The 24,304-nt window shown below is 46.9% G+C and overlaps 1 protein-coding gene and 1 long non-coding RNA gene across 5 annotated transcripts in view; one reads left to right on the top strand and one right to left on the bottom strand.

The window, feature by feature from the left end:
- The window catches only part of LOC125960907 (uncharacterized), an 840,695-nt gene that overhangs the window by 365,624 nt on the left and 450,767 nt on the right, over positions 1–24,304 (bottom strand). The window lies entirely within an intron of this gene.
- The window catches only part of PRKCE (protein kinase C epsilon), a 509,933-nt gene that overhangs the window by 73,620 nt on the left and 412,009 nt on the right, over positions 1–24,304 (top strand). The window contains exon 2 of one of the 4 annotated variants that reach the window (XM_049696375.1): positions 13,349–13,413. The exons of the other annotated variants lie outside the window; for them this stretch is intronic. Coding sequence (XP_049552332.1) covers positions 13,349–13,413 — 65 coding nt within the window. The remainder of the gene's footprint in view (positions 1–13,348; positions 13,414–24,304) is intronic. 4 annotated transcript variants of the gene reach the window in all.

Genomic DNA, 24,304 nt, shown 5'->3' with positions numbered 1-24,304 from the left:
GTGAATTTTAACACAGTATTGGAGGGACATGTATACTCAAGAATGTAGCCATTTTTGAATCTGTACCAGAGATTCTAGGCTGTGCCAGAGGCTTCATCCTCTACGGGGCTTATTTTTCAAGTTTGAGCAGAAAATAGTCCAAGGGACATTGGGAATGTAATTGATCAGCCTGCATGGTGACTCTGATGCAGAGTGGGGGCTGAGGGATGCTCTGGTTATCCTTCACAGGGATAAAACTGGTATGTTCACCTCACCCCAAGGAAGATAGACTTGGCAATGGCTTAGAAGTCTACCAAACTGGAGGCAGGGTTCTAGACCCTTCTGGGTTCTTATGAGGGAAACAGATCACTATGGAGAAGATCTTTGGGTCACGGGCATATTTTGCCTTTTTTTAAAGGATATAGGGTCATAATTTTGTAGTGCAACGACACTGACAAGCATGGATGCTTTTGAGTCCCTTCATTAACCTTGGATTAGAAAAGAGGAAGAAAATGGGAACCACACATCAGAAGAACAGCACTGGGGGTACAGTAGTGTTGCCGAGGACACCAAGCCTGAATTGCCATTTGGGGCTTAACAGAGCACAACTTTTTTTTTTTTGTGGTACACGGGCCTCTCACTGTTGTGGCCTCTCCCGTTGCGGAGCACAGGCTCCGGACGCGCAGGCTCAGCGGCCATGGCTCACGGGCCCAGCTGCTCCGTGGCACGTGGGATCCTCCCGGACCGGGGCACGAACCCGCGTCCCCTGCATCGGCAGGCGGACTCTTAACCACTGCGCCACCAGGGAAGCCCCAGAGCACAACATTTTTAACTGTCAAGAGCTTTCATCACCACCAGTTTCTTTTCTGTCTCTTAAGAGACACTTCTCCCAAGAAAAAGAAATCAACTTTGTGTATATGCCCAACAGATCATAGGAGACAGAGAGTTATTATTTGTAAAATGTTTTAAAAATTTTTTAAATAAACTTTTACATTCGTGGGCCATGAGAATGATATTCCCCAGATATTCCTGAAAGGAAACCAAATCCCACTGGTGTGAAACGACACATGGAGACTGTTAATGAAAATTTTGAGGTGAAGGAAATAGGAATGTGGAAAATGATGGAAGATTGGGTGCTTTTGAACCAGGAAGAAGTATCAGGCGGTGGTCTAGGGACTGGTAAGAAGGTATTTTAGGGCCAGTTGATTACCATGGTTAGTGAGCGCTCTGCTTTGCTTTTAGAGAAGAGGGGTGTTACAACGACCGTCAGGGTAGCAAGGCGGCATGACTTCACTGAGAGACACACAGTCTTTGCCTCTGATTGACACATGGTGTTTTCCCGTGGTTTAAAGATGGAGGTCACTTGCTGAAGAGATGGCCTACTTTTCACAGCTCAGCCTCTTGGACCCAGAGTGTTCGCTTTGAAAGAGCAGCCCCTGTGGTTTTCTGGTTAATATTTCAGGACCATCAGTTCTATGACTTATGTGGGTCTGATATGTAAATGTACCCCTTTGGGAGAGATGCCCAAAGAGGTGGGGAGATGAGTATTATTAGAGTAAAATGTGTCTGTCTGGAGATGTCTCATTGACTGAGTTTGTCTTAAGGTGTTTTGTTTTGTTTTGTTTTGTTTTGTTTTTGTGGTACGTGGGTCTCTCACTGTTGTGGCCTCTCCCGTTGCGGAGCACAGGCTCCGGACACGCAGGCTCAGCGGCCATGGCTCACGGGCCCAGCCGCTCCGCGGCATGTGGGATCTTCCCGGGCTGGGGCACGAACCCGTGTCCCCTGCATCGGCAGGCGGACTCTCAACCACTGCGCCACCAGGGAAGCCCTTGTTTTGTTTTTAAATCATGGTAAGAACACTTAACATGAGGTCTACCCTTTTAACAAAAACTTTAAGTGCAGGGACTCCCCTGGTGGCTGGTAGTAGTGCTGGTAACAATAATAATACTATTTTTTTAATTAATTAATTAATTTGTTTATTTTTAGCTGTGTTGGGTCTTTGTTGCTGCATGCGGGCTTTCTCTAGTTGCGGTGAGCGGGGGCTACTCTTTGTTGTGGTGCGCGGGCTTCTCATTGCAGTGGCTTCTCTTGTTGTGGAGCACGGGCTCTAGGCGTGTAGGCTTCAGTAGTTGTGGCACGCGGGCTCAGTAGTTGTGGCTCATGGGCTCTAGAGCACAGGCTCAGTAGTTGTGGCACACGGGCTTAGTTTCTCCGTGGCATGTGGGATCTTACTGGACCAGGGCTCGGACCCATGTCCACTGCACTGGCAGGCAGATTCTTAATCACTGCCCCACCAGGGATGTCCAATAATACTATTTTAGATGTCACTTCCTCCAGGAAGCCTTCATGGATCCTCCATGTCAGGCTATGTGCAGATTTCTATGTGCTTCTGTGGTATCTTGCCTCACTTCCCCCAGTCAGTACCTAACACACTATTTGATATTTTCCTGTTCGTTTGTTTCTTTTCTTTCTCAAGTAGAATTCCACATCTGGACCACAGAACAAAAAAATGACATGAATGACTATTTTCTCGATCCTCCCAAGGACGGTACATAACTAGGACAACTGTGGATGCACAGGAGAGATGCTAATTCACTATGATTAATAGACGCCCGAGATCAGAGGCTGGCAACTTTTTGCCACAAAGGGCCAGATAGGAAATGTTTTTAGCTTTGTGGGCTATATGATCCCAGCCAAAACAATTAACTCTGCAATTGTAGCGCAAAAGCAACCACAGACAATGCAAATAAATGAGTTAATAAATTAATTAATGTTTCAATAAAATTTTATGTCCATGAACAGGCAGTGGCTGGGATTTGGCCCAGGGGCCGTAGTTTGCTGACCCCCATGGCTTAGGGCATTAGGGTTTGTTCCTCTCTCAGAGCTTGTTTGAGAAAGTACTAGATTGATGGTGAGCTTGGTGAGGGCAGGGATTCTGGCCACTCACCACCATCTCCCTGGTGGCTGGCCTGTCTCGGTACATAGCAAGTACTCAGCAGATACTAGCTCTTATTCACTCATTGAACAAGTATTTATTGAGTGTTTACTATATTCCAACTCCATTCAAGGAGCTTTGGATACCTCAGTACAGAAAACTGAGATGCCTGTGTTCATGGAGCTTAAATGGAAGACAAATAATAAACACTAAACGGAGTAAATAGTAAATGATATAGTATGTGACGAGATCATAAAAACTATGGTAAAAAAAATACCAAGCAGGGTAAGGGGCACTGGAAGCCCCTGGGTGCTGAGGGAGTGGGCAGGCTGGGGTATGATTAGTCAGTAGTACATACGGTCAGCATTGGCCTCATTGAGAGGATGGGGTTTGAGCCAAGGGTTGAAGCAGGTCATGGAGTCGGCCAGGTAGCTGCCTGAAATGCCATTTCTCCTCCCTTCCACATCCCCACATGCCATCCTTCTCTCTTACCCCAGGCAGTTGGTAGGTAGAGCTCAGGGCTTAGGGAGTTGTGGATTCCAGATGCACCCTGTGGTCTCTTTCTGTCTGCTGAGTCATGATCTGCCCTAGGCCTGCTGAACCCCGCCTTCTCAGAACTCTGATTTCACAGCAAGCCAGTGTCTCGAGCGATCCAGTGTGGAACTGTTACTGTGTAACAGTTCTTGGGGTGGTCTCAAGAAAATCTCCTTGAAGGCAGGGCCATCCCCTACTTTTTATGGACATATACCATACAACAGATGGCATAGCACGGAACGTGCCGTCGAGGCTGGGTGATCGTGAATTGGTTAAAAAGTGCCCAGTTTAGGTTGTTCGGGTTGGAATTGCAGCCCGATGGACAACATTAAACTGAAATTCAGTCTGGTCTACAGTCGGCCCTCATCTTAGGCAGGGAGTGCAATCCTGAAAGGCAGCATGTTCGTCCGGGCAAGTGCACGGTTGCCTGTGTTGCGTGGCTTGGGCATTGGAAGTGAGCGAGTGTCTGGGGAACAGCCCGCACTGTGGTGCATCTTTGGAGTCTGACACGTGGGAGAGGAAGGAGGCGCCCAGGTCTGTGCTCCCACCTTCCTGGGAGCAGCAGGACTTTGGCCTGAGCCTTTAGTGTCAAGATAACCTGTGAGCCTCAGCGTAGTGGCGGATGCCGTGGTGCACGGACCCCGTACAGGCTTGAAGCATTCATTCCTCCAGCTGCCGGGAGGGATGACTGATGGCTCGCAATCACCACAGGCCCCTCTCTTCCAGGCTGTTGCCTTCAGAGGAAGAGAGCCTTCTGGCCCAAGGTCCACCCCTCCCTGGGGGCAGCCCCTATGGAATGACCTGCTTCTGGGGAGTCAAAAGGCCCTGCCCCCTTACCTCAATGGGAGACAACTCTGTAAAGCCATCCTCGCTGCAGAGCACCCCTGAGACTTGGCTAAGACCTTTAAGGCTGCATCACAGTCCGTTGGGCCCCATCCCGCTTCCGTCACTCCTCCCACAGGAGTTGATGCTGAGAGCAGTCTCCAATAAACCTCCTGCACGCAAATCTCCGTCTCAGAGTTGGCTCTCTGGGGACCCAACCTGTGACACTAGGCCAGGCCAGCCTCTGGTGGAAACAGTTGCCGGTGATGTGGGCAGATCCCTGGAGCCATAGGGACAGACATGACTGCCACGCTGTCTGTGATCCATCACCCTGGGGGGTGTTTTGGGGACTACGGTAAGGCTGTCCACCATCGCTATCCCCACTGGAAGTTTATGTCTTTGAGTTAAATGTGCTCCTTGCTTCAGGCTCTCCTATGGCTCTATGCATTCCTCAGAGATCATCACCTCGGTATGAACAAATATCTCAGAATGATTTAGTCCCTGCAAAGAGTAACCTAACGAAACTTTAAGACACGGGGGCAGTGCAGTCTGGGGCTAAGGACGTAGACTTCGAATGGGGACTGCTTGGGTTTGCATTGCAGCCCCTTACCTGTTAGCTTCGGTGACCACAGGCAAGTCCTTTAACCTCTCTGTGCCCAGCTTCATCATCTGGGAAACGGGGTTAAAGACGGTGCTCACCTCATAGGGTTGTTTTGCAGATTAAGTGAAGTAGTGCCTACAAAGCCGTTATGGGGGTTCATGACACACACCTGCGTGAGTGTTGGCTCTTGGAAGAGTAATAGGAAGGAAAAGGAGCTCAGGGGAGATGGGAGGAGGCAGAAAAGTCAAATGTTCGCCAAAGAGGAAATAGCTCTTAGAACGTGACTGTTTTGTACATTTTGTCTGAAGATGCACATGCAAATGAATGAGGAAGGCAGGCCAGACCCTTATCCTGGGGAGGATGGGAGCAAGGACAGGAGACACTTCTCATGAAAGCCAGGGCTCAGACTCTAGCATTGGGGGCGGGGGGGAGTGGGGAAGGGAACTAACACTAATGGGGCACCTACTGTGTGCTAGGTGCTGTGCTAAGCCCTTCCATGTATTTTCCCATTTATTCCTTACCATTTCCATTTGACATACGTACTTTCATTCCTATTTCGTAGGTGGGTGGGAAACTGAGGTTGTGAGAGATTAAGTTGCTTGCCCCAAATTAGAGAGCTATTATGTGATAGGCAGGGTTGGAAGGCAGGTCTGTGTGACAATAGGGCCCGTGTTCCTGTGGCTAGGTCACACTGCCTAAAGCATTTTGCTTCAGTGCTGTCATGTGCCAGGGCCAGAAGGGCATGAGAAGAAATCAGTTGCTTAAGGTTAAATCAACCTGTTAGGCAAATCAGATGGAGAAGCCACCTCCTCCAGGAAGCCTTTCCTGAGTTCCCTTGTCCTGGAGTCTGCCCCTTGCTCTGATTTCTCTGATGCTGATGGCATCTCCATCAGCTTTAAAGCTCCTCTCACTTCCTGCCAGGTGTTGTTTTTACCTGAGGAGCCGTTCTCAGTCCTGTTAACACAGTCCAGTTTCTAGAGAACATGAGAGGCTGAACCTCTTTCCTTCCATTGACCTGCACATTGCCTGTCCCCTAGCATCCTCCAAAGTGTGCGGGAAGTCTCATGGAAAGAATGAACAAGTAGGAACACTCGACAGTAATAAGTGACTGGGTCCTGCAGCCTCAGGTGTCTTAGAAATCCGATGGATATAAGCATCATTTTGGAGGCGGGGAGTCAGGGGAGGCTTCTCTGAGGAGGTGAGGCCCAAACCCGGATCTTGGAGAATGGGAACAATTCGGGCATGGGTTGGGCAGAGAGGGAAGAGGAGCACCATCATTCTGAGGGGGAGCTGTCACCTTTGTGGGAGGGGCAGCTGTCAGTTGTGGGTGCCTCTCCTGCTGTGTGCTGTCAGGGCCGAACCTGGTGACCAGTGTCTCTCCCGCCACACAGGGGGCTGGACGGTTCCCCTGGGGGAGTGTGGATATGCCAGCCTTGCCAACTTGAGACCAATGCTCCTCCTACACAGCTGTCTTCAGAATGAAATCCTGACGGCAGGTGGGTGAGCGAGCGAGCATGAATTACCCCTGGCCCACGTCCTGGCGCGCTTACAGGCTGCCTGCCTGCCTGAGCGTCCGCTCATCTTTTAGATGAATCAGGAACCCCCAAACACTCCTCATGGAGTCATTCCCCCTCCCCCTCCTTGCCCTGGCAGAATCAAGGCCTGCCAGTCGTGGGGCACTCTGTGCTCTTCTTTGGGACACTCATACACACGTTACCTGTCTACCTTTCACAGGGGCGGGCCGAGAGGCAGGGCAGGAAGCAGTGTGTCCATCCACACAGCTGGAAACTGAGGCCCAAAGTGGAGGCCCATTTGTCCAAGGCTCATGGCTCCTCTCAGCTGCCTGGCAGAATGATACTGGTTCTCCTCTGATTTCTCGGCTCCTTTTCTGCCTCTTTCATGGGTGCCTTTCCTTTCATCCCTGACATGTAGATACTCCCCAGCATCTGCTGTCACTGGTCCCCTTCTACCCTGGAGCCACAAGCTGTAGACAGTCAGGGTTGGAAGAGTCAAGTCCAACCAGGTGCCCTCTGCTGATTCTCCCTCCCATCCTCTCCTGAAGGCTCTCCATGTTCTGCTCGGGGACCTCGTCCACCCCACAGCTCTTCCTCTCTCCTCCCTCTGGGTCCCGAGACTTTCCCCATCTGCTAACTTGTTTGCATTTCTAAATGCTTCTTGGACATCTCAATTGGACATGACTCCAGCATCCCAAATTCAACTAATCCAGCAATGCACTTAAAATCCCTTCCCTAACCTTAGCTTCCCTTCGTGATGGTAACCGCACCTCCATTCTTCTGGTCTCCCTGGCTTGCACCCTTTATAGCATTCCTTTCCCTCCTTGTTCTCCCTCAGTACTTCCTGGAAGGTCCTGTCTGTTGGTGCTGACAGTCTCTGGCACCCAAATCTTCCTGTGCGCAGTCCTGGTGCGGGCACGTGTCACTTGTTGCCTGGTCTCCTGTGGTTTCCTCTCACTGGCCTCCCTGCTGCCAATCTCTCTCATCTCCAGCTCAGCCTACACACTATTACCAGGTTTATAGTTTTAATTACGTTAATTGAAATCATTAATTAGCACAGTTTTAATTATGTTATTTTCCTGCTCAAATCTTTCAGGGTTTTCTCTTCCCTTTAGAATTAAATAATGACTTCTTGCCTAGCAATTACAGTCTTCTTCAGTATTCTCAGTCTTTCTGACTTAATTCCTTTATACCTGTAGATAAACTACACCTGAAGCAAAGGGCTTATTTGCTGTTTTCTGCATTAGCCGAGTATTTCCTTCCTCTGTGCCTTCCTACTCTCCTCCACTGTTTGAAATCCCATCCCTTTTCGAATAACATGTCTTCAAGGATCTTATTCTGATTTTTCCCAACCAGATGTGTTTTCTCTCTCCTTTGAATTGCATTCATGATAAAGACTCTATCTTATTAAGCCTTATATAACCACAGATCCTAGCTTTGTACCTTGTTCTCAGGAAGTATTGGCTGGACTGGACTGGATTTGGTCACCTTGCAAAGAGCCATGCTGAGAAGTCTTGGATGTTTGGCTGTAATGTGTGGCCTAACAAATGCTTTGCCTTTGGCCTTAGGGTTATTGGGAATTAAGGTGTGATAGCTCTTAAAGGTGCAGGATTGGGAATCATGTTTCTAGAGTCTGAAACAGAAGAATTTTAACACCATGTATCTGTGTAGTTTACATGGCCCTATCATAGGTGTTATTTTATGATCCTTCCAACATCTCTGAGCAGTGAGGTTGCTTGTGTATTACTTTTATTAAGCAAAGAAAGGGACTGTATTGGTTCAAGCCCAGTCCAGGGATAGATGGAAACAAAGTTGGATCAGGGTACTCACACATTGGTGTCATCACATTGCTGTCTTGTCCTTGTAGGCTGCTATCTTCCGGCTGGCTCTATTCACAGGCAAGTTCTTCCCATGGGGTGGCGGAAATGGCCACCTGCAGCTCCTGGCCTAAGTTCAACTGTTGATATTTTAGGAACCCACAGAATGACCAGAGGAGGTATCTTTCTTCATAGCTTCAGCAGAAGTCACTGGGAGGGTCTGTCCCTGAGTTCATCACTGTGGCCAAGGAGATGTGGTGCTCTGATTGGCTGGGTCTGGGCCTCATTGGACACAGAAGGAAATTGTGACTCTCAGAAAGGCTAAGTGACTTACCCAAGATCACAAAGCGAATTGAAGTATGTGTCTTCTGACCACAGTTCATGTTAGCCTAAGTTGTTCCAAGGCAGCCAGTGTCTTTCTACGTCTGTGTGTGAGCCCTTTTTATTTAGGGGCAGCCCTTAGCTGCAAAGGCGGCAGATTGTATTTTGGGGGTTCCTACTTTCCTTTGCCTGGACCTTTCGGGGCCTATTTGAAGACTCAGCTAATGCCCAGTTCCTTCTAGTTCTTTTTCTTCCTATCCTCTTTAAAAACCTGATATTGCGCTCTAAAGTATTATGCTAAATGAAAGAAACCAGACTCAGAATGCTACATATTATATGATCCCGTGTATATGACATTCTGGAAAAGGGCGCAACTTCAGGTTTGGAAAACAGATGCCAGGAGTGGGGTAGGGGATTGACTACAAAGGGACACAGGGGAAGATTTTTGAGGTAATAGACTGTTTTATATCTTGATTGTGGTGGTGTTTGCAAGGCTGTATATATTTGTCGAAATTCACAGAACCATACACAAAAACAGGTGAATTTTACAGCATGTAAATGATACCTTAATAAAAACAACAACAACAACAAAAACCCCTGATCTTAGGTCCTGTTCAAGCCTGAGTGACCATGAGATTTGCGTCTTAATGAGCATCAAAACTTTAGATTGTGATGGACTAAGTAGCTTTGAGATACCACCACAATCTAATAGCAAGAATGAAAAACCACAAAGTATTTGAGTCATTCAAGAATAATTACTCATGGACTTCCCTGGTGGTGCCGTGGTTAAGAATCTGCCTCCCAATGCCGGGGACACGGGTTGAGCCCTGGTCCGGGAAGATCCCACATGCCGGAGCAACTAAGCCCGTGTGCCGCAACTACTGAGCCTGCGCTCTAGAGCCTGTGAGCCACAACTACTGAAGCCCGCGTGCCACAACTACTGAAGCCCACGTGCCTAGAGGCCGCAAGCCACAACTACTGAAGCCCGCGTGCCTAGAGCCTGTGCTCTGCAACCAGAGAAGCCACTGCAATGAGAAGTCTGCGCACCACAAGGAAGAGTAGCCCCCGCTCGCCGCCACTAGAGAAAGTCCGCACGCAGCAATGAAGACCCAACGCAGCCAAAAATAAATACATTAAAAAAAAAAAAGAAGAATAACTCGCATTCCCTGGGAAGGGAACGAGCCCTCCCCCAGCTGAGTGAATCAGTGGCTCTTCTGCTGCCGCCGCCATCAGACTGGAACAGGGAGACTGTGTCCCAGCTCCCCTCCCTTGGGCTGAGTCAGGGGTGGAGGCTTTCTAGGGAATGAGGGGGATCTGGGATTGGTGTAGAGGGCTTAGGGCACAGCATGGGTGACAGAGGCTGATCAGTTGGCAGGAGAGGGGGAAAGTAAGACCATTCACAGTGTTTAGCATCTACCCCCCTCATCCCCCTCCCCGTTGCTCTGCCACCCTGGCCACTCTGTTGTTCTCTATGATCCACTTAGATGCCTCCTCCCCTTCCCCATTGCGAGTCCTCCCCACACAGCTTCCCTGTCCTTGGCTCCAGGAGTGTCCCCAGGGAACTGTCTCATGCCAGTCTGTGTCTTCCCTCTTCTCCCAAACTCCTCCCCGCTCTCTCTCTCTTAGCTCATCTCATTACAGTGGGGGCATTTCACTTTAACATTCCCATCTGATTATTCCCTTCTGCACCCCCAAATGTTCTGATTTCTCCTGCCTCATCGCAACTCGGTCTCATCTTAGACCACAGTTGTTCAAAGGTGAGGCGTTACCAGGTGATACTATAGAATATACAAATGACAGATGGTTTCTGAAGGTTTAGTCGCCTTCTGTTCCGTGGAAGTCTCTACTGACAGGGAAATTAGAAATACTTTCAGCTGTAGAAATCTATCACATTTTCTGATTTAAAGCATCTCATTAAAAATATATATAAGCTGCAAACATTTTAATTTTTTCTGAAATAATGCTCTTGCCAAAAAAAAAAAAAAATGTTGCCTGCCGATTACAAACTAAAATAGAGAAAGCTCTAGTGGTGGAATTGAGGCGTTAGGAAGCTTGTCTCAGCAATCCCAGGTGGGATCCGTTCTATCTCTGCCTGTCAAGGAGTCACTGATTATGGAGGCAGGTTTGTACTAAGCTGCAGGTAAGAGCAGTGATCAGAGTAGACCTTTATGTGTTCAGCGTCTAAGGGATATATATATATATATATATACACACACACACATATATATATACATATATATATATTTATATTTTTTTTAGGTGTGAAAGACTCTTATGGAAAAAATTATACAACTTTATTGAACGATGTAAGAGCTATATAAATGGAGAGACGTACCGTGCTTTTGAATGGGAAAACATAATAGAAATTCTCCCCAAATGAATCTGATAAGGTCAATAATTCAATTTTATAATCAAAATCTAAACTAGCATTTTTTACAACATTGGACAACCTGATTTTAAAATTGACATAGAAGCATAAAGGGCAAGAAGAACCAAATAATTTCAAAGAACAATATGGGTGAACTCACCCTACCACACACCCAGATCTATACCCTGCTACGTAAAGCAGTAGTTAATTAACTAGTATGGTCATGACCCAGGTAAACATACTAATGGAAAGGTCTGCCTTTTCACCCTTGTTTCCTAACTCTTCTTTGTGTATAGCTACATGCCAGCCACTCTGAATGATACATGCCAACACTCCTGCCTTGGGAATTCCAGTACCGTGCCTAAAGGATTTTTTTTGATGAGTTGGAAATCAGATTGAAATACATACCCTGGAAACAAGGTTGAAGCCTAGACTCTAGTTGTAAGAAAGCTCCTAAGAAACATTTCCTGGCGGTTGTTTATAGCTTGCCTTTAGCTAAATGGGTCTGACACTTTCCAGTTAAGTTACACAAAAATAATCAGTTATAGGGAGTGAGACAAGGGGCTTGAGCCCACTGGGAACGAACATCAGGGTCTTCCTGGGGCGGGTAGTGCCAGAAGAATGCGGCCTGGCTTTGGCAGAGAGAGACCAGGGGCTCCTCTGGGGGAAGCCAGCACTGCCCTGGTAGAATGAGGCCTGCTCTCCTGCTCTGACATGGTGGATCCCCAGCCAGGGTCCACCAATCACGTCGGAGATCTTGCCAGCCCAGCCCAGCAGATGGGCGTGTGCATGTTTTGGGCTCGTGCCTGGGCTGGACCGCGTTGCTGACAGGCTGTGGGCTGTGGTCTCGAAAGGCAAGTTCAGGAGGGAGCTCGAAGCTAATACAGCCTGTGCTGGATTAGCCGGGAAGGCTGTCAGCACCACTGCCACTGCGGCCAGAGAGTGCAGCAGGGCTCTGCGCCTCTGGCACCATCCTCGACGTCATGAGATGCAAGGGTCTCCCAGTTAATCCCCTGAAATGCTAGTTACCTGCTCCGCCTCGGACAGCACCGGCGGGTGCGCTGTGCTGTAGTGATGTTGGGAAGACAACCTGTGGTTAGAGTGCAGAGGACTCATGTGTTCCTGCTTCTGGGTGCTCCCTGCTTCCTCTCAGGGATGGAAACAGGTGCCTTAAGACACATATTGGACCTATTAGCAGCGATAGACTTGGGTGAGCCTCTGGATCTACCTCCTTGAAGGAGGTATAGACTCAGGAGCCGGCTGAGGTCTGGAGGGAGGAGGCTGACAGCTCATGCCTGGGGACATAGCCAAGGCTGTCCTGGTCTCAGAGAGGCAGGCTTAGAACATATCCAGGAGAGGGGGCGTAGTTCAACAGCCTGAATATCCTTGGTTTCTTTTCTCTTTATTAACACTAAAAATTCTAAGAATCGGAGATAAAGAGTCGGCCAAGGGCATCTTGATGGAAGTCTTTCTCCTCTCCTGCTATTTCCTACCCCTCACAGATGGGTCCAGGAGCCTTCCAGACTAGACTGATGCTTTTCTGCCTTTGAAGTTGCTTCGGAGAAAGCAACCAGGAGAAGCTGACGTCGGAAGTTAGCTCATCCCTTCCTACTGAGCCAATTCTGGTTTATCTTTCAGATCCTGCCCTGCCTGGCTACATCTGTGTACATTTACTTATTCTTCACATCCGTATTGTGGGCGTGGGTAACCCCCCTCCCACTCCCCCACTGCTTCTTTTCAAAACCTTGCCCCAAGCATGAGGTCTTAGATTCTGTTTAGTCCAAATAGTTTGAGCCAACACACCCACATTAGCAGACTCTGCAGAGAGCTTGATTCCGGCCCTGGTCCCTACAGATGTTCGCTCAGCTTCTGGGCCATCAAAATAGGAAGCTGGCCTGGCCAGAGACAGCCTGAGTGCCAGAATGACCTCATCGCTGGGCCCTGGTGAAGGGTGCGGAGACCTGAATGTACAGGAAGGAGCTTGACTCCTGAGAGCTAAGTTGATTGTGGATTCGGCGGTTGTTTTTTCAGATAGTGCATCTAATAAATAATGTATGGGAAAGAGGCAGATAGCCCTGGGTTCAAATCCCAACCATCACAAGCTGGGTAACCTTGAGTTACTTGCTTAATGTTTCTGAGCTTAGTTTCCTCATCTGTAAAATGGGAATAGAGATGCCGACTGTGTTGTTTGATATGAGAAAATAGAGACAATATGATTTGTGAGTCTCATGTGGTGCCCTAGAAACTGTATTTTTCAAAGTTCTCCAGGTGATTCTGATGTGCTTTCTGGTTGAACCAAAAGGAATGAATTGCCCCAGTGGAATTTTAGATATTGCTGTGGGGTGTAGTGTAGTTGGTGCAAAGAGGGGAGGTTTGCAGGGAAGGATGGCTACTTTCTGGGGACTCTGAGATCAACCACTTCTTATAATTGTCCTTGTCTGTTCTTGGGGGTTCTAGAGACCACTCCATTCTGCGTAATCTGCCCCTTCCCGAGGCGATGGAGACAGATGGTGGTGGAAGTGGTGAGTCTGGGACGGGGGAACCCTGATACCCAGATGCCCTGTGTCTCACTGTGCTCTGACAGGCCTGCTGCCCCTCTCCCTGCAGTGGCCTCAGAACTTGTGCCTAGAATCACAGCCTTTGAGGCTTCCTTTCTCCATCTGCTCTGGTGTGTTTACCTTTCTCATCCCTGGTTTTTTTTTTTTTTTTTTTTTTGCGGTACGCGGGCCTCTCACTGTTGTGGCCTCTCCCATTGCAGAGCACAGGCTCCGACGCGCAGGCCCAGCGGCCATGTGGCTCACGGGCGCAGCCGCTCCGCGGCATGTGGGACCTTCTCGGACTGGGGCACGAACCTGTGTCCCCTGCATCGGCAGGCGGACTCTCAATCACTGCGCCACCAGGGAAGCCCTCTCATCCCTGTTTTAAACAGCTTTTCTTTCTCATGCCCTATCCACATCACTCACTCTGCCCTGAGGGTATCTGACCTCCGGATCTTGCTGTAATTTGAGGAAGTTTTCTCATTTAAACTGAAAGACTTGGTTTTCCTTTTCTGTGCTTAGGGTCTGTATAGATAACCTCCCCCAAACAGAAGTGGGTATGGCATTAAGAAAATTTTAATCTCACTTCTAATCCCAGTCAGTTTGTTTCTGGTGGTTAATGGGATGCCTGGGGGCTGGAGAGTTGGCTCTGACCAGCCTGATTAGTTTGTCTCCCAGGGAGATCATGGATGTGGACCAGAGCATCCCCAGTATCTGAACAGTGGTGAGATGGGGGAACCAGAACAATATCGGCGTTCTTTCTGAGAGTCAGAGTTTCAGTTTCTGTATTTTGTTTTGTTTGGGTCAGCATCTAATTTTTTTTCCACCTTGTTTCAACTCTCTCTAGCCCTGAGTCACTGGGCTAATTTAAATGGATGGTCTAAGAGGTCATTATACATCAAGCCACAAACCTGTGGACTTTTACCGTACTGTGATGTTTTTTCTCTTTTGTAAATTAATGTCAGTTATTGTGGGCCCACGTGTGATAGTTAAGAGAAACCAGGCAGTGGAACTGAAGGAAATTAGGCAGCAATCCTAAGTATGCCTGTCTCTCATTTCTGAGAATTTCTCTTTTTCCACTCTTTCTTTCTTTCAAGCATTTATTTGTATTTGTAGGAAAGACTATCATCTATATCCAGTTCCATGGCTTCAAATACATCTTATATACTGATGGTTCTTAAATTTTTACGTCTGTCCAAACCTCCCCTCTAAGACTCATGTATCCACCTGCCTGGGTATCTAATAGTCTTCTCACACTTCAGCTGTCCAAGAAGAGGGAGTGCCTGGCACGTAGTCAGTGCTCAATAAATATTTATAGAACAAAGAACAAGAAAATGAAGAGTTTATACCTTTGTGCTTGGAGTCAGGAATGGATGGCTCCATTCCGAACTCTGCAGCTAATGAAATGTGTGTCACCAGAGGAGTCGCTCACCTCCCTACCCCAGTTTCTATCCCACTAAAATGTGGATAATATTACTATCTGTAGTGGAAGTACAAGGACATAATGAGAGAGTGGTGCTGGGTAAATGCAAGACATTATACTATACACCTTCGCCAGAGCATTCGGTGCCCCCCATTTTCCTGCAGCATCACGTGGACATTTAACCCAGCTTTTCTTCAAGACTGCTTTATACATCTCTATCAAAACCTGTCTACCCAAATGATTTCTCAACAGGCTTCTTCTCTCCAAGGTGACAGATTTTCACATTGTTCCTCTCCCAATCCCAGGCCTGGAATGCCCTCCTCTATCTCCCAAGCCCTTCTAGACTCTTCCTACCTTTCAAGGCTTTAGTTCCCACCACCTGAGTCCCCCTGACTCTGCAGCTGCACTGATTACTTGCTTCTCTGATTTCTCCAGTACGGACCCACATTGGATGGTACCCTGCCTCATTCTGCATGTGTTTATCTTCTTTCCTCAGAGATTGTAACCCTTGAGGCCAGGACAATTTGTTTCTCATTCTCTTTCATCCCTATAGTACATAGCATGAAACAACTATGCACTTTTATTTTTGACAAATTTTTTTAAAATGTGGTAAAATACACATAAAATTTACCATCGTAATCATTTTTAAGTGTAATGTTCAGTGGTATCAAGTACATTCACATTGTTGTGCAACCGCCACCAACCTCCATCTTTATTATTCTTTTCATTGTAAAACTGAAACTCTGTACCTGTTAAACAACAACTCCCCATTCTCCCCTGTCCCCAGACCCCGACAACCACCACTATACTTTCCACCTTCATGATTTCTGACTACTTTAAGTATCTCATATAAGTGGAATCATACAATAATTGTCTTTTTGTGGCTGGCTTACTTCACTTAGCATAATGTCCTTAAGGTTCATCCGTGTTGTAGCATGTATCAGAATTTCCTTCCCTTTTTAAGGCTGAATAATATTTCATTGTATATATATATATATATATACACACCATTGAGTTTATCCATTCATTTATCAAAGGATACTTGGGTTGCTTCCACCTTTTGGCTCTTGTGAATAATGCTGCTGTGAACATGGGTGTACAAATATCTCTTAGAGACCCTGCTTTCAGTTCTTCTGTGTATATACCCAGAAGCCGAATCGCTGGATCATATGTTTAACTTTTTGAGGAGCCACCGCACTGTTTTCCATAGTGGCTGCACCATTTCACATTCCTATCAGCAGTGCACAAGGGTTCCAATTTCTCCACCTCCTTGCTAATACTTTGTTTTGACAGTAGCCACCATTTACATTTTCCTAAGGATTAGAGATATCGAGTACCTTTTCATGTGTTTATTGACCATTTGCCTATCTTCTTTGGAGAAATATCTGTTCACGTACTTTACCCATTTTTTAATCAGGTGGTTTCTTTTTTTGGTTGTTGAGTTGTAAGAAGAGTTCTTTATATATTCTGGACATTAACCCCTTATCCGATATATGGTTTGCAACAACTGGGTAATTTTGACTGGGAACTCATTGCTAACCCTTCACACAGTATTATAGGAGTCTGCATTTGAAGGTCCTGAAATGCCAGCTGGCAGGTAATTTGAAAGAACTTTTCTGACCTGTGGACACACGCCAGGCATTTTCCATACCCGCTCTCAGAGAAAACTCACAACCATCCTGTAAGGTATGCAAGATCACGTTCATTTTACAGATGAAGAGACTGAGGCTCAGAGAGGTCAAATAATTTACTCAAGGTCCTCCAGCCTAGTCAATGGCATAACCGGGAGGTGAAGCCATGCCTGCCTGCCTCCCCTCACCTCCTGGGCCTTCGGGCTGCGTGTGAGAGCGTGCAAGCCAGCTTCACACATGTGTTGCTCATCACTCTCGTTCTCTGGATTTCATTAAAGAAACCCCTGTGCCTGGCAAGCGAGCCACCGCCAGCACCCCTGACTCTGCAAAATGTGATCCCTCCCTGCATTGGGATCTCCGCCTGACTCAAATACCTGGGGTTCCTTTACCCAGGCTTCACTGGGAGGGCAGATACTCTGGCTTTTCCAATCTGTTATCTCCACTGTCCTGCCTCTAGCTTAGGACTTCTCAGAGCTGCTCACAGGCATTAATCAATTGGATTCAACAGGAAGTTAGCGCTGGGCAGAGGAGGCTTTGTGCTGGGATAGGGGGATGGGAAGACAGCCCCACCCGGAAGGATTAGACACCCCAGGGGCTGGACTGGGCGGCAAATGCAACTCTAGAGTAGAGATGTGCCTTTGAAAGCGGAGTAAACGGTGTAGTGCAGACTGTCAGGGCGCCAAAACAGGGAGGGAACAGGATTTTAATGTGTTCCTGAATCATCTTCCCTGACCCACGGTGGGTGTGTGCTCAGAAAAGCCAACCTGTTCAATGTCAGGCTGAACAAAATATATTCAGGAAGGAAATATGCTACAAACAAATGACACAGTGTAGTCCAAAGCTAAGAGATGTCATCTTTGGATTATGCATTTTTCTAGCTCCCTGGGCTTCGTGTTTCATTGGGATTGAATGTCTACCCCGGAGTGTCGCTGGCGTGTGGCTCAAAGCCTATGGGATGCAGTTCTGCTACAGGACATAGACCAACCACTTAGATGAACATCAGACAAAAACTAAGGGAAGTCATTATAGAGAGGGTTTCACCAGCCTCCAAGAGGGATTCCACAGTTCCAGATATGGAACGGCATTCATAAGATGTGAATTGCATATTTTAGCACTTATAAAATTATAACCCACATTATGAGTGCTTAGCTACTTTATGAATGCAATCTCACTTATTTTTTATAAAAATCCTATGAAGTACAGGTACTATTATTAGTGAGGCAGAGTGAATTCTCCCGAGTCTCACAAGTGGTAGATGATGGAACCCAGGCTTGAACGTGATTCTGCTTCATTTCTCAAGTCTTTGCTTTCCAATGCTGCACGAAACCACCTCTCCATCACATGTGCTACCAGAAGATAGGACATCAGTTGAAAAAAGGAAGACAATAGAAATACCTCATTCCTTTGTCCACACTTAGTATTCTTCCAGAGATATTTGTAGGGGTCAAAAACCATGTACAAGAATGAGGAATTCTGGGGGGAGAACATCTACTCTGTATTAAAGGAAAACTTACTTGTCTGCAGCCTGAGTTCTTTCAGCATGGCTGATTTCTCTTGGCTCTTACGTAGTGAATAATATAGCACCTTCAACAATTCCCTTGTCCTTATACCCCAAGGGTTTTTCTTTCCTGTTAGGGTTGTTTTTTTTTTTAAACTGTGGTAAAATACATACTATATACAATATATCATTAATGACATTTGGTAAATTCACAGTTTTGTGCAACCATCACCACTATCTAGTTCCAAAGTATTTTCATCACCCCGAAAAGGAAGCCCTGTACCTATTAGGCAGTCACTCCCTATTCCTCCCTCTTCCAGCTCCTGGCAAACATTAATCTGCTTTGTATCTCTATAGATTTGCTGATTCTAGATATTCATATCAATGGAAACCTATAGTATGCGGCCTTGTGTGTGTCTCGTCAACTTTATCACTCATGGTTCCTCCTTTCCATACCAACAGTTGCAGCCCCACTGCTCTAGTGGGGAGCTGTGTTCCAAGGTGGGTACAGCTTCAGGATCAGAGTGATCGAGCTGGGCAAGTTATATGACTTTGAGCTGATCAAGGTCGTTGGAGGATTAAGTGAAATGATGTAAAGCTCCTTGTTCTTGACCTTAGGCAAGCTAGTTAACACTTCTTTGCCCCAGTTTTCTTTCCCTATAAGATGAAGATATAATAATATCTGCATCATGGGGCTCTTCTGAGGATTGAATGAGGAAATACATGAAAGTATGCAGAAGGACGCTTGCATATGGGAATGGCTTCATACGTGTTAGGATCACGTGCTTGGTTGGTGGCATGAGTTAGACCAGGCCTGACATCATACACTGGAATAATAATGGAGGCCCCTCAGTGGCCTGTCTGCCTGCAGACCCATCCTGAACGTTGTCACCAGAGCCATGCTGGTCACTTACTCTTCATTTCAGGAAACTTCCAAGACTCTCTACTACCTGGAGAGTTCAGATTCCTTAGCTTTGTGTTTAAGACCCTCTGCATCTCGCTTCTTTCCTTTCTGGTTCTTCTTCCCATCCTCTTCCCCATGAACCCTTTCCCTGCCACCATGCTGGACCACCCTTGGTTCACAAGGGCCCCCTGGGCTTTCCAGCCTCTGTGCCTTTGTTCCTACTCTTCGCTCTGCTGGGAATGCCCTTCCACTCATCATCACCTGGCTATGCTCCTTTCTTCCCCTCAGTTCTTTCATCCATCATAATTGTATGGACATCATAGGGTTGTTCTGAAATCGTTTGACATAATCTCAGTACATGACCAAGATGACATGTGGTACATAATAATGTTAATTGAGATAAAAAGCACACGTGTGTGGGAGACATCTGGTAATTGTTCAGGATGTGTTAATTATCTTCATCTCATATCATTACATCATTCTATGAGGACTGTTTGTACACACCTGCTTTCCCAGCTAGACTGCACATTCCTTGAGAATAAGGCCATATCTTATGTTTATATCCCCGTGGGTGCCTAGATGGAAGCTTGCATCTAGAGTTTCCATAATCATGTATTAAATTGAATTAAAATGAGAGATCTCCGTGGTTCTTCCCAACCCCTGTTTTCTTTAGGGGAAGAAATCAGTTGTCAATGAAGTCATAGCCAGTTGTGGAGACAGGCTGAGTTTGTCCATTTTGACCTTTCAGGCTCCCAAACTATACCCTGGCCCCCAGTGTTCCCATGTGGACGCTGGGTTCCCAGCGACCCTCTCACAGGGCCGCCATAGCCAGGCCCCCTTTTCCTGATTGAGGCCTTTCCCTCCTTCCTTCCACGCTTCAGAATGTACCCATTTTGTGTTCCAGCATTTCTCCAGGTTTGTGGTAGGCAAACGGCTAATTAGTCTGACGCTGATCAACGCCACCTTGCTGAAGAGGGGCCAACAGTGCCACAAATGAACGCGGTGTGACCTTTAGCAAACCCCTTCATCATTCTGACCCCAAACTACTTTCAGGTGCTGTTTCTGGAGATTCCTCCAGGAAGGAGGCCTGCCCCTCTGTGCTTTTGTTTACTCTCTTCCCTGTGTGGAATACTTCCTTCATGGAGACTCCTGGCTTCTTATCACTGCCCTTCATTCTCCCTTCTTCATGACTCCGTGTGTGTGTGTGTGTGTGTGTGTGTATGTGTGTGTATCCACACTCATACATGAATACATTCAGCTCTTTGTATCCGCGCGTTCCACATCTGCGTATTCAGCTACTATGTTTACAATCAGCAATTGGTTGCATCTACCCATGCGAAATCTGCCAATACGGAGGGCTGACTATACTAGGCCATTTTATATAAGGGACTTGAGCATCTGTGGCTTTGATACCCGCTGGGGTCCTGGAAACAGTCCCCTGCAGACACGGAGGGACAACTGTATGCATATGTATATATATGTGTGTGTGTGTGTATATATATGTATATATATGCGTATGTGTATATGTGTATATATATATATATATATATATATATATATATGTGAAATCTTCACTTGACAGCATGTACTGATTTAGTTCCCAAACAGTTCCTCTTGTTTCTCTGATCAGATGTGAGTCAGGAGGGCCTTTGGCTTCTTCTATTCTCTGATCTTCCATGGCATTCAGCACCAGGTTGCACAGACAGAATAGGATTAATACATACCTGATGAATTTAATTAACTTAAACAAAAATTAACGAAGCAACATGTGTGTACCTTACAAGTTTTTGAAAATACAAAAAAGAAAAAAATTACCTGTAATCTCACTTCTAGTGCTACCACTACTAACCTTAAAACAAGTTAATATTGTATGTAATAAATAACATAATTAATGACGGCTTGCTATGTGCTAAGCCCTTTGCTGACTATCCATCTGATTTAACTCATGTGTTCCCCCTGTGAGGCAGGTGTTATTATTATCCCCATTTTATAGACTAGGAACCTCCTGAGGCACAAAGAAGTTAACTTATTTAAGGTCACAAGGCTTATAAGTAGAGGAGCTAAGTTTGACACACAAGCAGTTTGACTTTAGGGTCTCTCCTCACCTTCCCCCTCCCCATACCCTTTGAGATGCCCCCTCCCCCATGTTTAATAGAACAAATCAGCACTGGGACTCAGGGAAGCTGGATTCTCTTTCCTCTGTGCACTCACTGGTTGTAAGACATTAGGACGATCACTTTTTGCCTCTCTGAACCTCAGTTTCCTCACCTATAAATCGGGAAGCTGGCCTCAGCGATCTCTGTTATTCAGCTAGAACATTCTGTGATTTTATGAATTAAACACTGAAGCGGGGACTTGCTTTGGTGTGTGTCCTTCCCCGCTTGCTTCCTCATCTCCACACCTGCAGGCGTGTTATCTTCCATCCAGTCGGGTCACCCTGACCCAGGTACCTCTCCCCACTTCTGTGTGCCTGCAGAAGCCTCCAGCTGGCCCCTACGCTGTCAGTGGGGTTTGCCCAGCGGTTGGGATTTAGTGGGTTATGTAAGCCATTTACGATCCATTTTAATAGAGTGTGCGCCCTTTGAACTGCAGACGGGGCGCCTGCTGTTTCTGGGGCTTCCTGGAGCGTGGACTTAGGGGGAGGGTCCCCAGGGTGTATGGGGCTTCCCAGGGCACAGGCATTTAATGGCGGCTGTGTCTTTTTGTTTCTCTTCCACTACCAGCTTTCTGGCCCTGGCGGTAGCTGCAGAGCGGGGTTTGTCTGAGCAGGAGTGTGTGTGTTCACACCACTGCTGTGTGTACAACAGGCTCAGAGCAATGTCTGGCCCACCTAGCGCCCCAGGTTAAAGAGCATCAGAATCACCCAAAGACTTGTTAAAGCACCTGGACCCCATCCTGGAATTTTTGATTCAGGAGGTCTGGGGTGGAGCCTGGTAATCTGCATTTCTAACAAGTTTCCAGGTGTTGCTGAAGCTGCTACTCCTGGGACCACACCTTGGCAACCAACTGTACCAGGGAATTGAAAGTTTACATTTCTTTAAGTACTAAGTTGAAACGAAAATATTTCTGTCCATGTTTTTAGGTAAACATCCTCCACTTGTATCCATAGTATACTGAAAAACATAATCGAATATCTTCTTGATATCGATAGTCATAATTATGATTATTCATTATTGTGGTCGGCTGTCATTTGGAATGTCCTAGACCCTCTGGATGTTGGCGCAGGCTATTTGAGTTGCTGGTTTGCATCTGACATTGTTTTGACTCTTCCCTTGAGGTCAGGTGGTCACGCTGGCTGGTGTGCCTGTAGGATTCTTCCCTGCCTGAAGCTTTTTTTTAAAAAAAAAAAACTTTCTTGTTAAAACATCTGCCCTTTAGGAGTCAGGAGAGTAGAACAATGAACTCCCATATACCCATCATCTAGATTTTTAACATTTTTGCTTCATCTTCTTTTGTGGAAGTATTCTAAAGCTAATCCCAGACATCATCACATTCCCCTCTCAAATATTTCCAACTGCATCTCTAAAAAATAAAGACATTTCTTGCACAACCACAAGACCATTATCACAACTCACAGACCCAATAGTAAGTCCTCAGTATCATCTAACGTTCAAACCATATTCAGATTTTCCCCAGTTGTTCAAAAACTTCCAGTTGAATCAGGATGCAAAAAAGGTCTATGTCCACATTGCCTTTGACTGTTAAGTACCTTTCCCTTCGAACTTGCTATTTTGGAGGGTCAGGGGATCTGCAGGGAGTTGGGGATAGATAGTTGCTCCTAGTTGCCGACGGCTGATGAGGTGTCTCTAAAGTAGGGAAAGCGGGTTTTGAGTTAGGCTTTGTGAGAAGAGCTCAGTTCTCTTGCAGGGGCTTAGAGACGTCTCTGTCTTAGAAACAGATGCGCTTTTAACTTTCTTCTCTTTTCTTTGATCTTCAGAGGCAAGGAGGCCGGGCGTGTGACTTCCAGCTCTGTGAATTGCTTTCATGTGGGAATATGTATCTGTTAGAAGATGTTTATAAAGCAGCTAAGTTGCCCGGGGTCGGCAACAGAGTCTTTCGCCCCGAGGCCTCTTGGCTGTGGGTGTTCTCGAGTGTCTGGGATGTGTGTTTTATTCTCCACGGGCTTTCCTTTCTCCCTCTGTTAATAATCCACCCTCCATCCATGCTTTGCGGGGGGAAGAATTCCTTGGAGCTGCAGGCTCTGGGAGCTCGCACACACACCTAGTCCCCTTGGGTGGCCTGGTTTCTTGCCAGAGGTATGATGAATAAATATTGATGTGCTGTGGCTGGCCCCCTTGCATCCCTGCTTCCATGCTCATCCTTCACGTAGGTGTTTCAAACGTGTTACAGGCTTCTAATTTAACTTCCGCATCAAAATCAAAGGTCCCTTGCTGCAGTTTAAATGCCACAGTGTACCCGTGGCTGGGGCTGACGTGGATTGGAAAGCAGAGCCGTTCTGCATCACGCAGCATCCGCTGTACTACCATATGGGCCACAGCCTGGTGCTAAGAGGGGCTGCCAACTTCAAGCTGGGCTGAGGATGGAATCATGAGGCTGCCGGGAGGGGAGGGACCTTCCGGACAGGGACCTGATTGTCGGTGGCTTCCGGGGGCTTTGGACCACTGGTTCAAGGTTCGGGACCAAGCAGCAACACTATGCATGGAGCTGCCCTAGATGACCCTCAAGGAGGGCCTGGAGGAGAGGGGAGAGAGCTTGGCTCATGGCCTCATTTCAGCCCCTGTGCTGCCTCCCCGACCCCCTGACAGCCCCCTTTGTGCATCTGTTGTGGTCCCCAGTGTGCTTCATCAGGGCACCAACCACACTGGATTATAAAGGGCTATTGCCTTATTCTTATCCTCCTCTGGACAGGAAGATCCTCAGGGGCAGTGATGTTCACCATCTTGCCATTTGACACACCAGTGGCACTCAATAAATGTGCAGCAAACACATTACTGCAGCCCAGGAAATGGTGAGAAGGGAGGGGTCTTTGTGGTGAGTTAGGTTAAGCACACAGTACAAAAGCAAGTCAGAGATGGTCCTGAATATCATAGTACATCTAACCTGCCCAAGACATGGGGCTTCATTCTAACGTGACTGCTCCTGGCTGCCATCTTGCTGAGAAACCCTTAAGCACGTGCTGTTCCTCACCTTTTCCTGCCTGGCAAACCCGCATGACATTTGGCTCAAATGTCTTATGGCAGTTACCAGGCTGCTTAGAAATATTTCAGTTGTAACTATGTCTTATCCATGATCTGTACTTTATGGTGCATGAGGGTGGCATTTATGCTTGGTTTCTCTTTTCATCCTCCTTAGCCTTGCCACTGTGGTTTATACATACTAAATCTAGTTGCCCAATGACATGCAAGGCTGTGTTTGGGGAGTGCTAAAGAAATGGCTCAGACGGAGGCTTCTTTTGAATT

Source organism: Orcinus orca, chromosome 13 (genome assembly GCF_937001465.1).
Source record: "Orcinus orca chromosome 13, mOrcOrc1.1, whole genome shotgun sequence".
Taxonomy (NCBI): Eukaryota; Metazoa; Chordata; class Mammalia; order Artiodactyla; family Delphinidae; genus Orcinus; species Orcinus orca.
This window is presented reverse-complemented; position numbering and strand designations above follow the sequence as displayed.